The 20,122-nt window shown below is 35.5% G+C and overlaps 1 protein-coding gene across 3 annotated transcripts in view; it reads right to left on the bottom strand.

The window, feature by feature from the left end:
* Piezo (piezo type mechanosensitive ion channel component) overlaps nucleotides 1–20,122 on the bottom strand; it is a 1,325,935-nt gene that overhangs the window by 1,169,831 nt on the left and 135,982 nt on the right. For all 3 annotated transcript variants that reach the window (XM_090398322.1, XM_090398324.1, XM_090398323.1), the window contains exon 3: nucleotides 17,327–17,425. In XM_090398322.1, the coding sequence (XP_090254448.1) occupies nucleotides 17,327–17,425 (99 nt within the window). The remainder of the gene's footprint in view (nucleotides 1–17,326; nucleotides 17,426–20,122) is intronic.

The following is a 20,122-nucleotide window of genomic DNA, read 5'->3' as shown; positions in this document are numbered from 1 at the left end:
AACTCGCAGCCTTTTGGCTGGAGAGTGGATACACTAATCACTCGATTTTATTATTAACAACTATTTTACTTCTAACTGGAGTTTGTCTGCAAAATGCCATTGTTTTAGTTTTATCTATAGAAATTTTCATTCCAAACTGTTCTACTATAACGTTTAAATTATATATTGCTCTTTGTAAATTGCTTCCTTATCTGATATTACCAGATCGTCTGCAAATAATAGCGTATTTATTTTGTTATTCTGGGAAATTTCTATACCTGGATTGTTTAACACGTTCGCTGCCACGCTACTTCGGCATAGTCTGGTCCTGTATGCCAAGCAATTTCACTTCTTCAAGGTCAGTACGGTAATCTCGTTGCCGGCGGTAAGCATCATACGAGTATACTCGTAGTTGGCTTGTGCAGAGCATATACCATCTATGAGAATACACAGTTTTGATGATAGCTCCACAAGCCAAGCATTTTCACTTTTTCAAGGTCAGTACAGTAATCTCGTTGCCGGCGGTAAGCGTCATACAAGTATACTCTTAACTGGTTTACCAACTACAAGTATACTCTTAGTTGGCAGCGAACATGTTAAGATGTTCCACTTCATTAATATTTCATTAATGTAAATACTGAAAAGTGTTGAAGACAGAGGCATCCCAGTCTTACTCCTTGGTTTATAGATATTTTTTCATTAATTTTTTTATTTTTATTAGCTTTGTATATATTCAATATTGCATGTAGTAAAATATTAGGTATATTTATTCTTTGTGATCAATCAAACAATATATATCTTTTTACTTCGTCAAATGCTTTTTCATAATCTATAAACAAAAGATGAGTTTCTAAATTAAATCCCCTTCTTTTTTTTTTTATAAGTAGTTTTAAACAGAAAGCTGCATCCATTGTAGAGCAACCTTTTCTAAATCCATTTTGACATTCTATATCTATATGTTCACTGGGCATCTAAAGATGTATAGCTGTATGGCCACTCTGATGCTCGATGATGTGCTACACCAGGCCTAGCCACGTAGTCCTGCTGTTTGCTTTTCTGCCAGCCTCAACTCTGAAGATCAGTCACTCCACACACACACACCATCCATCCATCCATCTCATTGATGGTCTACCCTTCCTCTTTTTTACAGGAACTTTACCTTCTATTACTATTCTGAGAAGTCTCCCTTCCATCCTTTCTATGTGTCCAAAATATTTTAACTTTCTTCCGTCAATATCCTTAAGGAGCCTTAAAGTTCTACTGATGTTATCTAACACCCATTCAATTTGTACGCCTTTCGGTATATGATATCCTCAATAGCCTTCTGTAACATCACATCTCAAAATCAGATATCCGTTTCTTATCTGACATTCTAATAAAAAAAAAAAATATTATTTTGACATTCTAATAATATTTTTTTCACTGTATATTTTCAGTTTTTTATTAACTTTCCTAACTATATATTTTGTAGCATCTATTGAATAAACTAATGCCTCTGTAATTAGCAGGTTTTACTATACTTGTATTCCATTCTACTGTCCATTTGTATATATTTTATTTAAAAATTAATAATCTTTGATGAAATTTTTTTTCTGCAAATTTATACAGTTCAGAGTTTATCCCATCTTCTAATGCTGATTTGCCATTTTTTATTTTATTTAGGTTGTCCATTAATTCTTACACTGTTATTATATCATTTAAAGTATTTTGTAGGAGCTTAAGAGTCAAAGCTGTATAACTGAGAGGAAACCTCCACATAGCCTTTAAAGGAATGTGGAGAACCGATCACGGCTTCTGACCTAATGTCAAATTCTCACCTTCTCGTGGTAAGGTGTTGGGTGTCTACTTGGATACTGAACGAACGAGAATGGGCTGGCAATTTGGGATTTAGTCGAACAAATTGCATTCTTATTGGCTTAAACCAATATACAAAATGATGGTACAACATGACAAAATTTCATGCTGGCTGGGGCATTGCCCGGTTAAACAAGGCCCCCATTGTTTTTGCCAGAGAACCAGAGCAAACAGCGAAAAGTCAGCTACTGGAACAAATCTGAAAGCACACCCCAACATCACCAGAGTTAAAGATCGGTACTGTCAACATAAGAAGCCTGAATGGAAAAGATAAATGGAGCTAGCTGAGGAATCAGATAGGTACTAGATTGACATAATAGAGGTGATTGAAACAAAAAAGACAAAAACTGGTAATCTTGCTGAGCAATAAATACAAAACGTTATATTCGGGCAATGACAATCAAGGAAAAGAAGGAGTAGCTATAGTATTCAACACTAAATATGAGGCTAATCTTCTTGAATGGCAGGCACTCTCAAGAAGAGTAAGGTGGGCAAATATCAGAATGGGGAACTGGACAATGAGACTTATTTGTGCCTATGGTCCCACAGAAGGCTGTACTAAGATAGAAGTGGAAGAATTTTTTGAGGCTCTAGAGAAAGCTACCGACACAATGCAAAAGGAAAAGTTGGTTGGGATCTAAATAGCACAGCAGTAAATGATTGTCAGACATACAAAAAATATTTTGGGAAAATTTGGAGAAAAGAGCAAAGCAAATAATAATGGCAAATACCTGTTGGATTTCTGCTCAGGACATGGACTGGCTATTACTAACACCATGTTCCAACATAAAAATGTGCACAAATTCACATGGAGAGAAGAGAAAAGGAATAAGAAAAGTCTCATTGAGATGTTATTGTTGATAGTGATGTTTTCTCCCTGGTGCAGGACACTGGAGTGTACAGAGGATTCGAAATTGGAAGTGATCACTATTTAGTCTTGAGCAGGATAAAATTGAATTTCATATTGAAAAGATTAACATGTAAGAAAGCTTTAAAGCGAATAAAAGTTGAGCAACTCTCAGATGTGAACTGTAGCCTTTGAGAACAAGAACCAAACCTTGGAGATTCAGTGGAAAAATTGAAGAAAACACAGATTGATTCAGCCAGAGAGGCATGTGGTGAGGTTGTCTGCAGGGACAGAAAAATCAGAACTCCATTGTGAACACAGGAATTTTCAGGCAGTGAAGGAAAATAAGAAAGCATATCAAAAGTTCCTGGCAAATAATCAGCTTGGGCTCTTAGAGAATACAGAGACAAATGTAAGAAAGCTACACAGTGTGTAAAAATAGCTAAACAAAAGTCATGGGAGGACTTTGACAAGAACATAGAAAATAAATATCAAGAAGGTGGTAAGATATTCTGGAGGTTGTTGAGGAAAATTAGAAATTGAGGAAAGAGTGCTGTAAAAGGAGTTAGAGATGATAAAGGTGACATGAAAACAGGAGAAAAAGATATCCTTGAAGTATGGAGTAATTACTTTGAAAAATTGCTAAATGAAACAAGCAGTGAGAGCACAGGGGTAAAAAACAATCAACAGGCATACAGTCAGGAATACATATCCATACTTGAAATAGAAAAAGCCATCAAAGGCTTGAAATGTGGAAAGGCAGCAGGAGCAGATGATATTCGACCAGAAATGCTGAAGAATGGTAGTATAAAAGCCTTACAGTGGCTACACTGTATAGTTCAGAAAGCCTGGACAGAGGGACGAATTCCTGATGATTGGAGTAGAGCTCTCATAGTACTCATATATAAAAAGGGAAATAAAACTGAATGTGAGAATTATAGAGGTATTTCCCTATCAAGTGTTCCTGGCAAGTTCTATGCAAGTATACTTGAGAAACGGTTGAGAAGAAAAGTGGAAGAAAAGCTTGCTGAAGAACAAGCTGGATTCAGGCCAAATAGAGGCTGTCAGGATCAGATCTTCACTTTACGACAAACAGTTGAGAAAGCATGGAAATATAACAAAGATCTGTTACATTTCGGCAATGAAAACATTACTTAAATTAAGGGGATAATAAATCCCACATAGTTTTAAAACTGAATAAGAAACTCAAAGATTGGAATCAGAGAGTTTCTTGCGGAATATATAGTAAACTATAAAGTATCGGCGACACTAGCGTTAGCCAATGCAAGTGATCCTAGTATGTAGTACAATATCGAACGACTCGTTGCAAAGGTGGGGGAAGTTCAGATCGCTATTCTTAGGTATTTTCCATAATGTAAAAACACATTTCCTAGGAAATGTATGTTGTTATTACATTATGGAGGGAGGTCACTACCCAGACCGGTTTCAGCCTTTTTTGAGGCTTCATCAGTGAGTAGCTAGACCTAATACCAAAGTGTATAGCGAAAAGAACTTATATACTCTGCGAACGAGTTTTCCAAACAGGTGCAACCATTAAGTTACTTAAGTATAAAGAGCTAATAAGCTTCATTTCGGCAATGAAAACATTACTTAAATTAAGGGGATATTAAATCCCACATAGTTTTAAAACCGAATAAGAAACTCAAAGATTAGAATCAGAGAGTTTCTTGCCGAATATATAGTAAACTATAAAGTATCGGCGACACTAGCGTTACTTGCAACGAGTCGTCTGATATTGTACTACGTACTAGGATCACTTGCATTGACTAACGCTAATGTCGCCGATACTTTATAGTTTACTATATATTCGGCAAGAAACTCTCTGATTCCAATCTTTGAGTTTCTTATTCGGTTTTAAAACTATGTGGGATTTAATATCCCCTTAATTTAAACAAAGATCTGTATTTAAGTTTTGTCGATCTGGAAAAGGCATATGACAAGGTGCCAAGAGAGAAGCTATTCAATACGCTACAATTATATGGTGTCAATGGGGCATTATATCAAGCAATACTTAGTCTTTATTTGAGTGGTAAGTCAGCAGTTAGAATTGAAGGAAGTACAGGAAGATGGTTTAATGTTAAATCTGGTGTGAGACAAAAAGGATGTACATTATCCCCTCTGTTATTCATTATCTATATGGATCACATTATGAAGGAAAGTGGTATTAAACATGATATCAAAATTGGAGATGTTAATGTCAGCTCTTTGCTTTATGCAGATGATGTTATACTTCTGAATAAATCCACTACAAATTTACAAGATTCCCTGACTAATTTGAGTAACTGTTGTAATAGATATGGTATGAAGGTCAGCATTAAAAAGACAAAGACAATGAAAATAGGTAGAATCATTGAAAACGTTAACTTTCTTTTGAAGAAAGAACCTGTGGAACAAGTAAAACATTTCAACTGCTTAGACACGATTTTTAGTGAAGACAGTAAATTAAATATGGAAATAGACAACAGAATCAACAAAGCTGGTATGGTAGGAAGTCAATTGAATAAATTTATATGGAATAAGAGAGAAATTAGCCAAAACACTAAATTAGCTGCATACAAGACAGTGTTTAAACCAGTTTTAAATTATGGATCTGAGAGCTGGGTCAGAAACAAAACACTTGACCAAAGACTAGAGACCGCAGATATGAGAGTCCTGAGAAAGATTAGAGGCATGAACAGATGGCATCAATGGCAATATCATATTAAAAACGAGGATGTTAGGAAAGAACTTGATATTATCAGCATCCAAAAATGCGTTACCAGAGCTAATCTCAGGTGGTATGGTCACTTAAACAGAACAGGCAAGGAAAGATTAACAAAACAAGTGTTCTCTGCCAGGTTTTCAGTTAAATGACCTAGAGGAAGACCAAATTCAAATGGAGAGAATATAAGTGGACTGATACAGTACAAAGTGACTTAGACAATAGAAAGATAAGATATGATAATGTTGGAGTCTTGACAAGTAACAGACTGATTTGGAGGAAAATTGTAGATAGGAAGTTAGTAATGATAAATTTTTCATGTAGTACTATCATATCGTGTACACCCCTTGAGGGTACATGTCAGGAATTTGATGATGATGAAGTATTTTGTAAGTTTCTGGTATACATTCTTTTAATACCAGTAAAGTAATTCAGGAATTCTTTTACATCTATTTAACAATTTATATCTTCCGTTTCTTTTATATCTGCATTCACGTGCTTTAGTATTTTATATGCATTGGGTCATATTTTGTATATGTCATTTTCTAGATATGATTTCTCTGTCTCTCTCTCTCATTTCTCTTTTGACTATTGCTCGTCTTTTTTTATATTCAATTTCATCTTCTTGTTTTTTGCTACTTAACCAGCTTTTTATTTTCTATTATTGTTTTTATTTCATTGTCCCATATATGTAATTTTTTTATTTTTATGATATTTTTTGTGTGTTCCTAGACTTTCATATGCTGCTGACGCAATAATTTCTTTTATATTATTTCATTCTTTCTCAATGTCTTCATTTTCTTGTATTTTTTCTTAGTTATTAATTCTCTGTTGGTATAAATTTCTTATACTTGAATCATTTAGTAGTGTAAAATTTATATATCCTTATGATATATAATGAGTATAAATTTATTTGTTAATTGTGTTTACTCCTGTATGACTTTATACCCTTTCCTTAAATCTTGCCCTATGTTGTATTATTTTTTATTTTCTTCCTTGTTATTTTTTCAGCTCTAAAAATTTTGTCCTATACAATTCTACCCTTATTACCTCGAACCCTTGGCCACTATTGGTGTATTGCCTACATGTGCAAAATTCTATACACAAAGGAAATGCCTCCAGCTAGAGCCAATTTCTTTGTTAGAATACCAGTGTTAACCCTGTTTTTTAAATTTTGGAAAATTTATTTGTTTACGCTGCACGACCAAAATTCTACAGATAAGAGAAATTTCTTTTTCTATGAGCAAACACCTGGTATGGCACATGATCCTGTATCCTTTCTTTCTCTACTTCTAAACACAATAATCAAATATATTCTTATTTCGCACTGCAGTCGTGACCAGTGGTGAGCTATAAGGGGCTCGTGGGGCCCTTTGTTAAACGAGCCTCTTATTTTTCTTGTTTACTTTTTTATTTTTTCAAAAAAAAATTTTTTTTTTTAAATATTAAGCAAAAAACTCATACGGTAACCTAACAAAAATTAGTCTGTTAAAACAGGATGACTGTGCAAAGAAGAATTACTGCAATGTCGGAAAATGTAAATTAACATCTTATTCAAAGAAACTTGCCTATTTTTCATTAGCTATTGATGAATCAACTGACATTACTTCCACAGCCCAGTTGTTAATATTTGCACGTGGAATAATGCAAGAGTTTGAGGTAAGTGAGAAGCTGATTGGAATGAGTTCATTGTCAGATCAAATGAAAGGTAATGACATGTTCACTGGGCTTTTGGAACAGTATTCCAAAATTGATTTAGATCTGACAAAATTATCAGGTATCACGACTGACGAAGCTCCTTCCATGATAGGAGCTAATTCTGGATTGGTAACATTATTGAAACAGCATTTGGGATGGCACAATGATGAGTTCATACAATTCCACTGTATAATACACCAAGAGAGCTTGTGCCCCTAAGAAACTTGGATTTGAAATGTCATGAAAGTTGTGATTTCAACGATTAATTTTATAAAATCCCGTGGCCTTAATCACCGACAATTTAAAAAGTTTCTTGAAGACATTGAAAGTGAATATGGTGACTTAATTTTTTACAAAGAAGTGAGGTGGCTAAGTCGTGGACGAACATTGGAGTGGTTCTTAAATTTAATTGATGAAATTGAAATCTTCATGACTGAAAAAAACAAGAACGTCCCTGACATAAAAAATCCGGATTGGTTATGTGACTTAGCCTTTCTGGTTGATATTATTAATCATTTAAATACATTAAATACGCGACTTCAGGGCAAAGATCAATTGGTTACTCAACTTTACGGCCACATTTTGTCTTTTCAGTGCAAGTTAAAATTCAAATCCTCATTTCAAATCCAACTGAAGTCAGGGAATTACATCCATTTTACTAATTATAAGAAAGTTTCTGAAAAGTTCAATGTCAACTTCAAAACCGTATATGTTGAAAAGATTGATAACTTGATATCAGTCTTCAAGGATCAGTTTTCTGATTTTAAAAAAATGAAACCGTTGCTAGATTTATTTAGCAATCCTTTTGCCATTTTGCCCGAAAATGCACCCGAATCAGCACAGCTTGAACTCATCGACATTCAAAACGATGAGAGCCAGCAAAATAAATTTAACGAAGGCAATTTATTAAACTTCTATCGTTGTGTCGATAAAAACAATTATAAACAAACTTTTTCAGTCATGAATATTAACAAATCGAAAAATAGGAACCGCTTGACTGATGAAAATTTAGAATCAATTTTGCGGTTGGCTACTACAAAACTCATACCACGATATCAAAACAATTGTCAAATCAATGCAATGTCACACATCAAATTAAATTCACTTACTTTTTATTACCTTTTTTGTAACAATTATGATAGGTATAAATAAAATAAACAATATATGGTAGATAACTTTCAAGTTTTTTTTTGGCTGCCCTCCCATAAGTAACAGTGGAACTATGTGGCCCTCGGCCTTCATCTCTGCTTTAGAGGTTGATTGTCCTCTCATACTTTTTGATTGGAATTTGTATACAGGCTGTATTAATAAAAGTTTTCGTGTGAATGCTTTTTTTTTTTTTTTTTTTTTTTTTTTTTTTGCTAGACGATGCGAGCCCTTTGTTAAAATTTCCATAGCTCCTCACCACTGGTCGTGACTATCCCCAATATATTTACGCATAGGTTCTCTTTATGAATGGTGCATTAAGATTAGTGATCAGGCAAGTTATTTGGTTGACAAGAAAAATGTATTCATTACTAATGAAGCAAGTTACAATTATTTTTATAGACACTAACTTAACTAATGTTGGTATAAAAGGTAAATAAGATATCTCAACAAAACATGGACATTCTAGTTCCCTTACAACATGGAATATTATCAAGTACTATTACAATGGGATGTCCTTCTAATTACTTAACACTCCTAGATAATTTTCACTCAATTATTTGTTCAAGAACTACCTGACAATGACAAACTAAGATATTTTCACATTGCACTTTTCCTAGTTTTCTGACTCAGATCAATCATTCCCTGTTCATGGTTCAACTCCTAAAGTCCTACAACACTTCATAAATCACAATTCTAATTAGTCCTTTTTACAGTCACAATCTAACTTTGTAAACAAAAATTGAAAAGTTCTTACTTTACCGAGGTGTTGGGATCTCACTGGCTTATACTTGCGTTCATCAACTGGAATTATACGGCTTGTGTTTTTCTTCATCTGGTCCCGTTTCAATGAGGTTACCTGGCTGATACGTTCCTTAGGTTCTTGCTTCTGGAAGGTAGATATGCAAATACGATCACGATTCGTTGCCTACAATGTTCACGAAGCACTGCTGCTGATGTTGGTCCACGAGGTTCTGCAATTCCTTCTCAGCCTACGCTGACCTTCTGCTATGCCGAGACCTATACACATGTTAGCATTCTACTTGACCGCATAGCCGCTCTTATTCATCTCACCCCGACCTCGCTGGAACTTCCTTTCTCCGGGAACAACTGGAACAGATAAAAAGCAAAAGCCAAAAAGCTCAAGCCTCGTTTTCATGTCGCAAAAAAACTATATACCCCCTTGATGACCTTCACGCAGCACCTCAATTCGTCTGCACTCCGTTCCGATGCTTCCCGTTCTCGTCCATTCGTTTGAAATTGATGCGAACTTCGTAACATCTGCGATACGTCAAAATCAATTTTGGTGCAATAAACAAAAGACGTGTCACAGACGTCTTTGTATGTTAATGGGTTAATATACAAGTATTACATCAAGAATTTGGATACTTGTTAAATCTGAATGAAAGGTAATACATTATAAATTCTCCTTCATTCAAGATTTAACAGTAGTTTACTTTGTAATTAGATTTTGTTTCTCTAGTTTGTTTATTTTTTTGTATTTTTTGTAATCAGTTTGGCGGCAACCTTAGTTTTGCCTGCACTAAACGGTAATCTGTTTCGATTTCTATCCCTCTTCTGACTTTAACATCAAGGAAGAGGTTTGCTGCTTTTTCATTTGCTATAAAGTAGTCTATTATTGATTTTGTCCTCTTGCACACCATGTATATTTATGTATATTTTTATGTTTGTAAAATGTATTCCTTTTTTTTTAAATTATTATATATTATATAATCAATTAGTAGCTTTCCATTTTTGTTTACTGTTGGTTCTCCAAATTTTTGTATATTAAATGTTAATTTTTTTTTTATTCCTATTCTGGTATTAAGATCTCTGGCTATAATTATATAGTCTGTTTAATTTAATTTTTCATACATTCCTTGTAACTCTCTGTAAAAGTAATCATTTTCTTCTTTTTTTCCTTATACTCCAACAACTGTTAAATTTTCTTTATTTAATTTTAATTGCACTTCTGATATTCTTTCATTCCAGTATGTATAATGAGTAATTTTTGATTTAATTGATTTATGGGTAGAACTCCATAGAGTCAAAGACTCATCATGGGAGACCCAGTCTTTCCATTAACACAATAACTATCATAATATGGTATGTATTATATGTATGTAAGTATTTGGTATGGTATACCTATCATATTTTGGCAATATCCTATTCATTGTTGAGGTGCTCACAACCATCTCTGGCAATCCATTCCACTCATTCAACACTCTCTAAATAAAGAACCCAATCCACACACACACACACACCCCGTTATTAACCACAATCTTAGATCCCTTGTTTTCTCCACTACTCCTCATGTATTGAAAAATTTCTTGTGTGTCAATCTTATAGACTCCCTTTAGTATCTTATAAGTTTCCCCTCTAATTTCCACATCCCCCTCCTATACCTGTCAGCTAAACTCTGCAGCCCACACACCCTCAATCTATCCTCACAGGGTACATTCCACAGACCTGTCACCAGTTTCATCACTCATCTGTGAATCGTCTCCACCACCTTTGGATCTCAAAGAAACATGGGTGACAAAATCTGTGCACAGAAGATAACATGTGGCCAAATCACAGCCTATCTTTACTTGTCAATGTGTTCTTCAACATCCAAATAATCCTCTGAGCTATTTTGCCAACTCTTACAATATGTCCCACTATCTGTCCCCCTCCCCAGATCCTGGCCACATCAATTTCCTGTAAACTAGTACCATTGATATGATACGAAGTGTGTAATCTTTTCATCGTGAAGTACATTACCTTACATTTTACAACAATTGACAACCATTGTCTTTTGCCCACATTGCCAATTTATTTAAATCATCCTGTAAAATATCTACATCACCTTTATTAACTAATGCCCTCTCTATTTTTGCATCATCATCAAACTGAATATCTCCCCTTCAAATCTTCTGTAATATCATTAACGTACAAATTAAAGAGTAATGGTCCTAGTACAGAGCCCTAGAGCACTCCACTAGTCACCCTCATTCATCTTGATTCTTCCCACCATACCACTCTCTGATGTATTATTAAAACACATAAGGAATTGAACAACGTGGTTAAGGATATAAATTAAACTATACTTTAATTAAATTAAACTATACTTTAATAAATATTTTCTGATATTTCAGCAACGTCACGTTGCCATCTTCTAAAGGAACTTACAAAAAAAAGGCACGTGCACGTAGGCACTACAAACACAGCAACTGGGAATGAAGAGATGAAGCTATTGTTCTCCTAAAAGTCCTGATGGTGCCCTCCAGGGTAAGTAGGTGTTCTTGGCTGTTGGGCTGAAGGTCTGCTGATCTAAGCCTCCCAAATTTGGGGCAGTCGCATGCAACCAAATTTGTTGAGGGTTGGAGAATTTCTTAGGGCTGAGGCTGATTCCATAAATAGTCTTTCGAATTTGTATTTGCTACGGTGTATTACTGTAGCTTTCTTCCACCTTATTCTGTGGCGTGTATCCAGAGCATGGTCTGCAAGACCAGAATGGCTGTACTTGTGAAACCGGATGTAGTCCTTGTGTTCAGAAATTCTGATATTCGTTGTCCTGCCTGTTTGGCCAAAGTAAGACAGTTTATAACTGCAAGGGACCTGGTATACACCAGGTAGGTGTAGGGGAAGTGGTTGGTCTTTAGTGGAGCAGATAAGGGATGCCAATTTTCTGTAAGGTTTGTAACAGGAGGTCAGGTCATGCTTTTTTAAGATTTTGGTAATCTTTTCCGAGGTGCCTCGGATGTAGGGAATGGTGATGGATTTAGAGTAATCCTTGTTGCGGAGGGTGTGGGATCTGTGGTTTGTAGGTTCTAACATTTTTGGACTTTTTTTTGGGGGGGGGGGGGTAGCCATTGGCTGAGAAAGTGTTGAGGATGTGATTTAGTTCAGTGTTTAGGGCCAAGTCGTTTGAACAGATTAGTTTAGCCCTGTTTTATAGTGTTTTCACTACTCCATATTATTGTGGGGGGGGGGATTGTTGGTGAATGGGTGGGTTTTCTGTAAACTGAGAAAACCAAGGTTCCATTAGGCTGGCAGGTGACTAGTGTGTCTAGGAAAGGGAGGCTGTTTTTTTCCTCTTTTTCCAGGGTGAATTTGATTCTGGGGTGTTGGTTGTTTAAGTGTGTTAAGAAGGATAGAAGTGTTTCAGAGCTATGTGGCCAAATAGCGAACATCATCATCAACGTAGCAAAAGCCATATGGTTGGTTTTTGTGGGGCAGAGGCTAAGGCTTTTTCTTCAAAGGTCTCCATAAAGAAATTGGCCAAGGGTGGGGAGATGGTGAACCCATGGCTGTCCCCTCTATTTGTTTGTAGAATTTTTCCTGCCAAACGAAATAGCCTGAGTTCATTGTGAACTGAAATAAGGCTGAGATATCGGGAGAAAATTTAGCTTGGATTAGCTCTAAAGTTTCCTTGAGTGGGACATTTGTGAATAAAGAGGAGACATCAAAGCTGACCATTATGTCAGTCCGTTGAAGTGTAAAGTTTTCTATGCTGGCTTTGAAATGAGCTAAGTTTTTTATGTGATGGTGTGTTGCCAGTATAGTGTGTGAGCTCTTTGGCCAAATGTTTAGCTAATTTGTATGTGGGGGAATCAATGCCATCCACTATGGTACGTAATGGCACATTTTCTTTATGTATTTTTGGGAGTCCGTAAATACGGGGGGGGGGGGGGGGTATAGAGTTAAATGGCTTAATCTGTTGGTAACTTCTACAGGCCAAGAAATGACTCTCTTAAGGAGCCTGTGAAGTTTTCTAATTTGAGAGTTGGTGGAATTGTAATTGATGGGGAGGTAAGTAGCCTGATCTAATAGAAGAGCATTCAGCTTCCTGTGTAGTCCTTTTGGTTAAGGACTACAGCTGCATTTCCCTTATCCACTTTGGTGATAACTATTTCTTTATTATTCTTCATTTCCTGTAGAGCTTTATATTCCTTGTTGGATATGTTGGTTTTTGGTGGGATTGCTTTGGAAAGAACACAAGCTACATCCAGTCTTACACTGTTGGCGACATGATGTGGAAGGTGGCGGATTCTGCATTCGATCTGGATCATAATATCCTCACTAGGTATTTTTTTGGGAGCAACGGTGAAGTTGTGGCCACGTGACAGCACATTGATTGCTTCAGGGTGACTGAAGAAAGATTGATTATGGTATTGGTAGCAAGTTTTGGAAAGTCTGTAGAGTTCATTTTTTAATTTTTCGAATTTTTTCATCTGTCGGCCTCATATTTTTTTCAAATTCTTTGTCGGCAGCGGTACATGAGATGTCATGTAAAATAGACCCCACCCTTGGCCAATTTCTTATGGAGACCTTTGAAGAAAAAGCCTTAGCCTCTGCTCCACAAAAAACCAACTATATGGCTTCGCTACGTTGATGATGTGTTTGCTATTTGGCCACATAGCTCTGAAACACTTCTATCCTTCTTAACACACTTAAACAACCAACCCCAGAATCAAATTTTACCCTGGAAAAAGAGGAAAAAAAACAGCCTCCCTTTCCTAGACACACTAGTCACCCGCCAGCCTAATGGAACCTCGGTTTTCTCAGTTTACAGAAAACCCACCCATTCACCAACAATCCCCCCCCCCCTCCCACAATAATATGGAGTAGTGAAAACACTATAAAACAGGGCTAAACTAATCTGTTCAAACGACTTGGCCCTAAACACTGAACTAAATCACATCCTCAACACTTTCTCAGCCAATGGCTACCCCCCCCCCAAAAAAAGTCCAAAAATGTTAGAACCTACAAACCACAGATCCCACACCCTCCGCAACAAGGATTACTCTAAATCCATCACCATTCCCTACATCCGAGGCACCTCGGAAAAGATTACCAAAATCTTAAAAAAGCATGACCTGACCTCCTGTTACAAACCTTACAGAAAATTGGCATCCCTTATCTGCTCCACTAAAGACCAACCACTTCCCCTACACCTACCTGTGTATACCAGGTCCCTTGCAGTTATAAACTGTCTTACTTTGGCCAAACAGGCAGGACAACGAATATCAGAATTTCTGAACACAAGGACTACATCCGGTTTCACAAGTACAGCCATTCTGGTCTTGCAGACCATGCTCTGGATACACGCCACAGAATAAGGTGGAAGAAAGCTACAGTAATACACCGTAGCAAATACAAATTTGAAAGACTATTTATGGAATCAGCCTCAGCCCTAAGAAATTCTCCAAACCTCAACAAATTTGGTTGTATGCGACTGCCCCAAATTTGGGAAGCTTACATCAGCAGACCCTCAGCCCAACGGCCAAGAACACCTACTTAGCCCGCTAGAGGGCACCATCAGGACTTTAAGGAGAACAATAGCTTCATCTCTTCATTCCCAATTACTGTGTTTGTAGTACCTACATGCATGTGCCTTTTTTTGTAAGTTCCTTTAGAAGATGGCAACATGACGTTGCCGAAATATCGGAAAATATTTATTAAAGTATAGTTTAATTTATATCCTTAACTACGTTGTTCAATTCCTTAAGTGTTTTAATAATGCATAACAAACGTATAAGCCTGTCTACGAGAATCACTCTCTGATGTCTACCCACCCCCATCCATGCCACCAGCCTCGCATCCATCCCCTTTGCTCCAACTCATGTAATAGTTTCGTATATTATATTCTGTCAAATGCCTTTGCAAAGTTCAGCAGTATCATAGTGTAGCCGTTTCCTTTATCCAATTCTGCTGTCATCTTATTATAAAATGTGAACAAATTACTGAGACAAGACCTACTTTATACAAAGCTATGCTGCCCCTATAGGAGAGGAATGCCAAGGCTATCCCAGACACTATACTGGCACTAAAACAAGACATGAGCCTCAACCACTGAACCATGGGATGGGAAACTTATTGCAACACTGTTGACTCTTGAAGGCAAAACCCACTAGCTGCCTGATCTGGCTAGGTCATCCAGGACTGCCCATCTTGTTGAAGCAGATACAAAGTAGTGCAAGATTACCAGGATCCCTTTTTCTAGATGTCCACAGGTCACATCGCATGGCAGAGGGTGATGGATCCCAACAATCGTGGTCAGATAGTGTAAAAGACTCAGGAGAAGTAGAACAAAGAATATGAACAGTAAAGCAAAGAAAAATAAGAAGAATGAAAATGGCCAGTGCCATCACTGGGAGGGCCCCTCCACTACAGACAGATACTACATGAGGAGGGGTCAGAAGTTAGAATTTAATAATGTACATTACTTGAACTGTTATTTATAATCTATATGACCCACATTATAAAGGAAAATGGGAAGTGATCAAATAGGGAATATTACGCTTAATTTGTTATGAAGATAATATTATCCACATAAATAAATCTACCATTCATTTCAGGAGTCTGTAACCAAATTACCCAAGTGAGTGGAAATTTGGCATATAACTCATAATAAAAAGATCAACTATGTGTTTTAACATTTGGATCAAAAAAATCAGTTAGCCAGAAAAAAAATGGTTTTTCCAGACTGATAAACCAGAGATATGAAATTCCAAACAAAAATTAGAAGAATAAATGAGCAATGGCTGAACTACAAGGTGTCCCATAAGTCAGGAAGGGGTTCAAATATTTAAGAATTAATTACTTTATTTTTATTTTTTTTTGTTATTATGAAATACAGAACCTGGAGATTTCTTTATTAGTTATGAAAAACCACATCACACAAATGCCTTTCATTTTAGGCTTTACAAAGATGAAGGCTTTACATTTCTGTGACACGTTCCATGAAAGTTGTTAATGGTAATGCCGGCCTAATTGGCCGAGTGGTTAGAGTATCCACTCTCTAGCCAAAAGGCTGCAGGTTCGAATCCCGCCATGGCCATGGATGTTTGTGATTGCCTGTGGAAATACCAGTGGTAGTGGTGGTGGTTGAGGTAGATGGCGTTATTGCAGTTGAGGTCAGTTGGTGATTGAATGGTGGAGACGGATTTGTAGAGCAGGTACCCTCTCTCGATGAGTCCTTGGACTCCCTGGAGGTGTCAAATAATAATCACAATAATGTTTCTTGCTGAAGTGTCCTAATTTCTGCATGAAATTAGGGCACTTTTTAGGGCACTGCATGAATTAGGTCTCCTTCAGCCGCTGGATTGTCTGGGGCTTGTTCACATACATTTTTTCCTTCAGGTATCTCCTCCCCCCCCCCCCCCTCACAGTGCTGCAGCCAGAAACATTAACAGCTGTCATGGAACATGGCATAGAAAGGATACCGTCTTTGTGAAGCCGAAAATTTAAGGTTTTTTGTGTGATGTGGTTTTTTCATGCCTAATAAAAAACTCTCCAGATTTTGTATTTCATTATAATAAAATAAAAAATAATAATAAAGATAATTAATAAATAAAAAAAAGATTACATGTTTAAATCCCTTCGTGACTTATGGGCCACTCTGTATATTAAAAATGAAGATACTGAAGAACATGACAAAATTAATATTCAATACCTTGTAGTCGAGTATAGCATACATAATAAAATTGTTTATTATAAAAAATTTTCCTGGTATGAAAATTAAAATACAGTCACAAACAAATAGAAAATAATTAATATGAACATAAAGATATAATCACTTAAATAGAATGGAAAATAAAGGATTATCAAAAAAGGTATATCTGAAGTGAAAATGATTAGCAGTGGACTTTAGAAGATTAAAATGTGACTGATGATCATATCAGTGACTTCACATATAACACAAGAGACAAATAAACCAATCTGAAAGAAAGTGCAGTAAACTAGTAACAAACCATTAAATGTCTTGGGCCATCACATAATTCAGTACATCTCTTGAAGGTACACAGCAGAAAATAATGATGAAACCATATACACTTTATCTGTATGTGAGTAAAGCAGAAGGGAATCCTATGATAACAGTTGTAATCATCATTCTTTTCTTGAATACTACTTGCCTGTATACAATTCACTGAGATTTCTCAGAAACTATTCTCCCAAGTCAATCACCAAGGTGATCCATATCTGCTACTTCCTTAATACTGTCATTATAACGATATATGCAAAACAAAATTTCTTAAATACGAATTACTCAAGCAAAATAATTTTTTTATGAAAATCAAAAATAAATTACTCACCGATATTTATATTGCTTGTAGGAGAAAGTGGTAATATCGGGCCCAACAGTAACAAAATGAGGTAGATAAAAGAGAAACTATTGAAGCGGAAAAGTACAGCTGTAAATAAAAATACACAAATTGTTAATAAAAATTAGCTAGTTTCATACGAAACCACTAAAAATTAACAGAAATCTAAAACAATAAATCTTTGCTTTCCTAACAGGTAAAAAAAAAAAAAAAACTTCACACCATAAAAATGAGAAATTAAAATAAATAACCTAGTCAAAATGTATAAGATGTCATTATCACAGAAATTACAACTGAGAATGCAAAATTACCTACACAGAATAAATCAAACTACAGATGGTCTATAAAGACAATAATAGTAATCAATATTTTTCAGACTATTAATATAGCTGTAACCACACAGCTATGCCAATTTTAATGGTGCTAATGTAACTATTGGTTAGATGATTCAGAAACCCTGTTCTAGAGGCCAAACAGAAAACGTTTTTCAAGACACAGCCAGTCTAGTTGGCTAAGTGGTTGGTATAGCTACTCTCCAACTAACAATCTGTAGGTTCTAATTCTACTGTGGGCATGAAAGTCTGCCAGTGTCTTTACATAGATGATGAATCTCATCACCCAGTGTGAGACCAAAAAAAAGTTCTATGTTTGGTCTCTAGAGTTAGGTTTCAGGATTATGTAAATAATAATAATCAAATCAGCTAACGTATTTTATTCCCATATAGGGAGTAGGTGAGTCCATTTTAGCTCTGTCTAATTTTGGAGACTGAGTGGGCAGTTCAATCTCCACTGGTAGCCAATCAGAGACAGCTGGCCCAAGGCTATCGCTAATTAAGCAGCACGCAGTGAAGAGAGACGACTCAACAAGTGGCGCCATGTCATGGCCCCTAACACAATATATTTTAATGTCTGAAATAGTGTGGGTTATACAGTTGATTTTCTTGAGTTTATGGGATGAAAAACCTGAGTTTCCAGAAGAAAAAATTTGCTTGCACGTGCCAGAGATCGACTAATGCAGAAACCAGTTGAAAAAAGGCTTAGAAAAATTTCCTCTAGTTGCCAACTAGATTTGAAACAAGTCTCTTCATGCGGTCAAGAGCCATGGTGTGCAAATGCCAAATCCACTGAGCTGCACAGTCTCTAATAATTATTATTAATAATAATACAAGAAAAAAATTACCTAAAATTAATAAAAATGGAGAAAAAAATCCTAAGTCCACCTATGGCACAATGTGTATGATAAGTTTACAATATTTTATGGGCAGGATCACATAAAAACTTCACACCTTTAATAAGCAAGGTGATTAGTGTCATACTGGACACTAAAATTCATATATCACATAAAGATATTTGCTAACATCCATTAGCATGCTGCAATTCAAACTCCTGGCTCAATAGCAGATATACTACCTATTCAACCAATAAATGACACTGTTTATGTTTATATAGCATTTTTTATAATATGTTTTTAGTTTAATGATCACATGGCATGAAGAAAAAATACTAATAAAGCTTGAAGGTATGTCATTACACCTAAAATTTCAAAATTAGCATATCATGCAATTTCTTACCTTTTAGTTATAACAGCACAACCAAAATACTTTTGCAAAATAAATTTGCAAGATGAATAAATACTTTATTCGCCTTGCAAATCTCTACTAGTTTCATGTGTGAACAGGTACATTTCATTAGGAATTCACTAAATTTTATACAAAATTAAAAAAGGTAGAGAAGGTAAACATGTTACATTAAGCAATGAAAGAATACAACACATGATAAAATTAAACTAAACAATGAATATGCAAAAGCAGGTATATTACTTGGTACTGCCACACCTAACGTAATGCATATCTGAGCCCAAGTTCATAGATGTCAGATTCCTAATAAATGAAGACCAAACCTGATACAGGATCAAGTGTGGATTTTTATGGCATTAAAATAGGAGCATGCAGCATTTCAGAACTCCTCAAATTTGCTGACAAAACAGTTATGATCAACGTAAGGCAAATCTGCTAAAGATATGCTGAAGTACCAGATGATTGTCACTGATTGTGTGAAAAGCTAATTCACATTGTGTTCTCATTTCTTTTCAACGTCTTTAAATAAAGATGTCAAAAAAAAAAAAACTTTAGGAAAAAAAACAAAATACAGAAATGCATTGTATCAAAACATAACCAATCCGTAAGGAAAACTGTTTTGTAAAAAATAAATAAATAAAATAAAATTCAAAGAGGCTTCCAGAATGTTGCACACTGCTACTCAGTGGAATAAAAATCCAGGATTCATTTTGCTAGGTTTCATTGAATCAAAAATCTGACACCTACAGATCAGCTATGACACTCATTATGTTACAAAGCAGGTAACATAATGTACCAACTAATAACACCTGCTTTCATGTGTTCACTGTTTAGTTTAGTTTTATCATTTGTTGTATTCTTTCATTACTTAATGTGATACATTTCCCAAAACGCTAGCTTTTTTTTTTTTTTTGATCTATAACATTCAGTAAGCTCCTAACAAAGTATACCTATTGGCACATGAAACTAATAGAAATTTCTAAGATGAATAAAGTATTTTTATGTTTCTTGTAGTCATTAAATCAAAAATTCAACAATTAAAAATTCAATAATTTTTAATTAAAAAAATTAAATTCAAAAATTTCAATAATTAAAAAATATTAAAACCTTAGACTTTCATTGGGAGAAATACTTCTTTCAAATGAAAGGATAAAAATTGGTGGAATGCAATTTTATATAATCACTTTCCAGCATAATTATCTCTACACTT

Source organism: Typopeltis vanoorti, chromosome 9 (genome assembly GCF_054136105.1).
Source record: "Typopeltis vanoorti isolate ZY-2024b chromosome 9, IOZ_Tvanoo_1.0, whole genome shotgun sequence".
NCBI classification, from domain to species: domain Eukaryota; kingdom Metazoa; phylum Arthropoda; class Arachnida; order Uropygi; family Thelyphonidae; genus Typopeltis; species Typopeltis vanoorti.
Note: the sequence above shows the minus strand (reverse complement) of the source record. Positions and strands in the feature narration are given on the sequence as shown.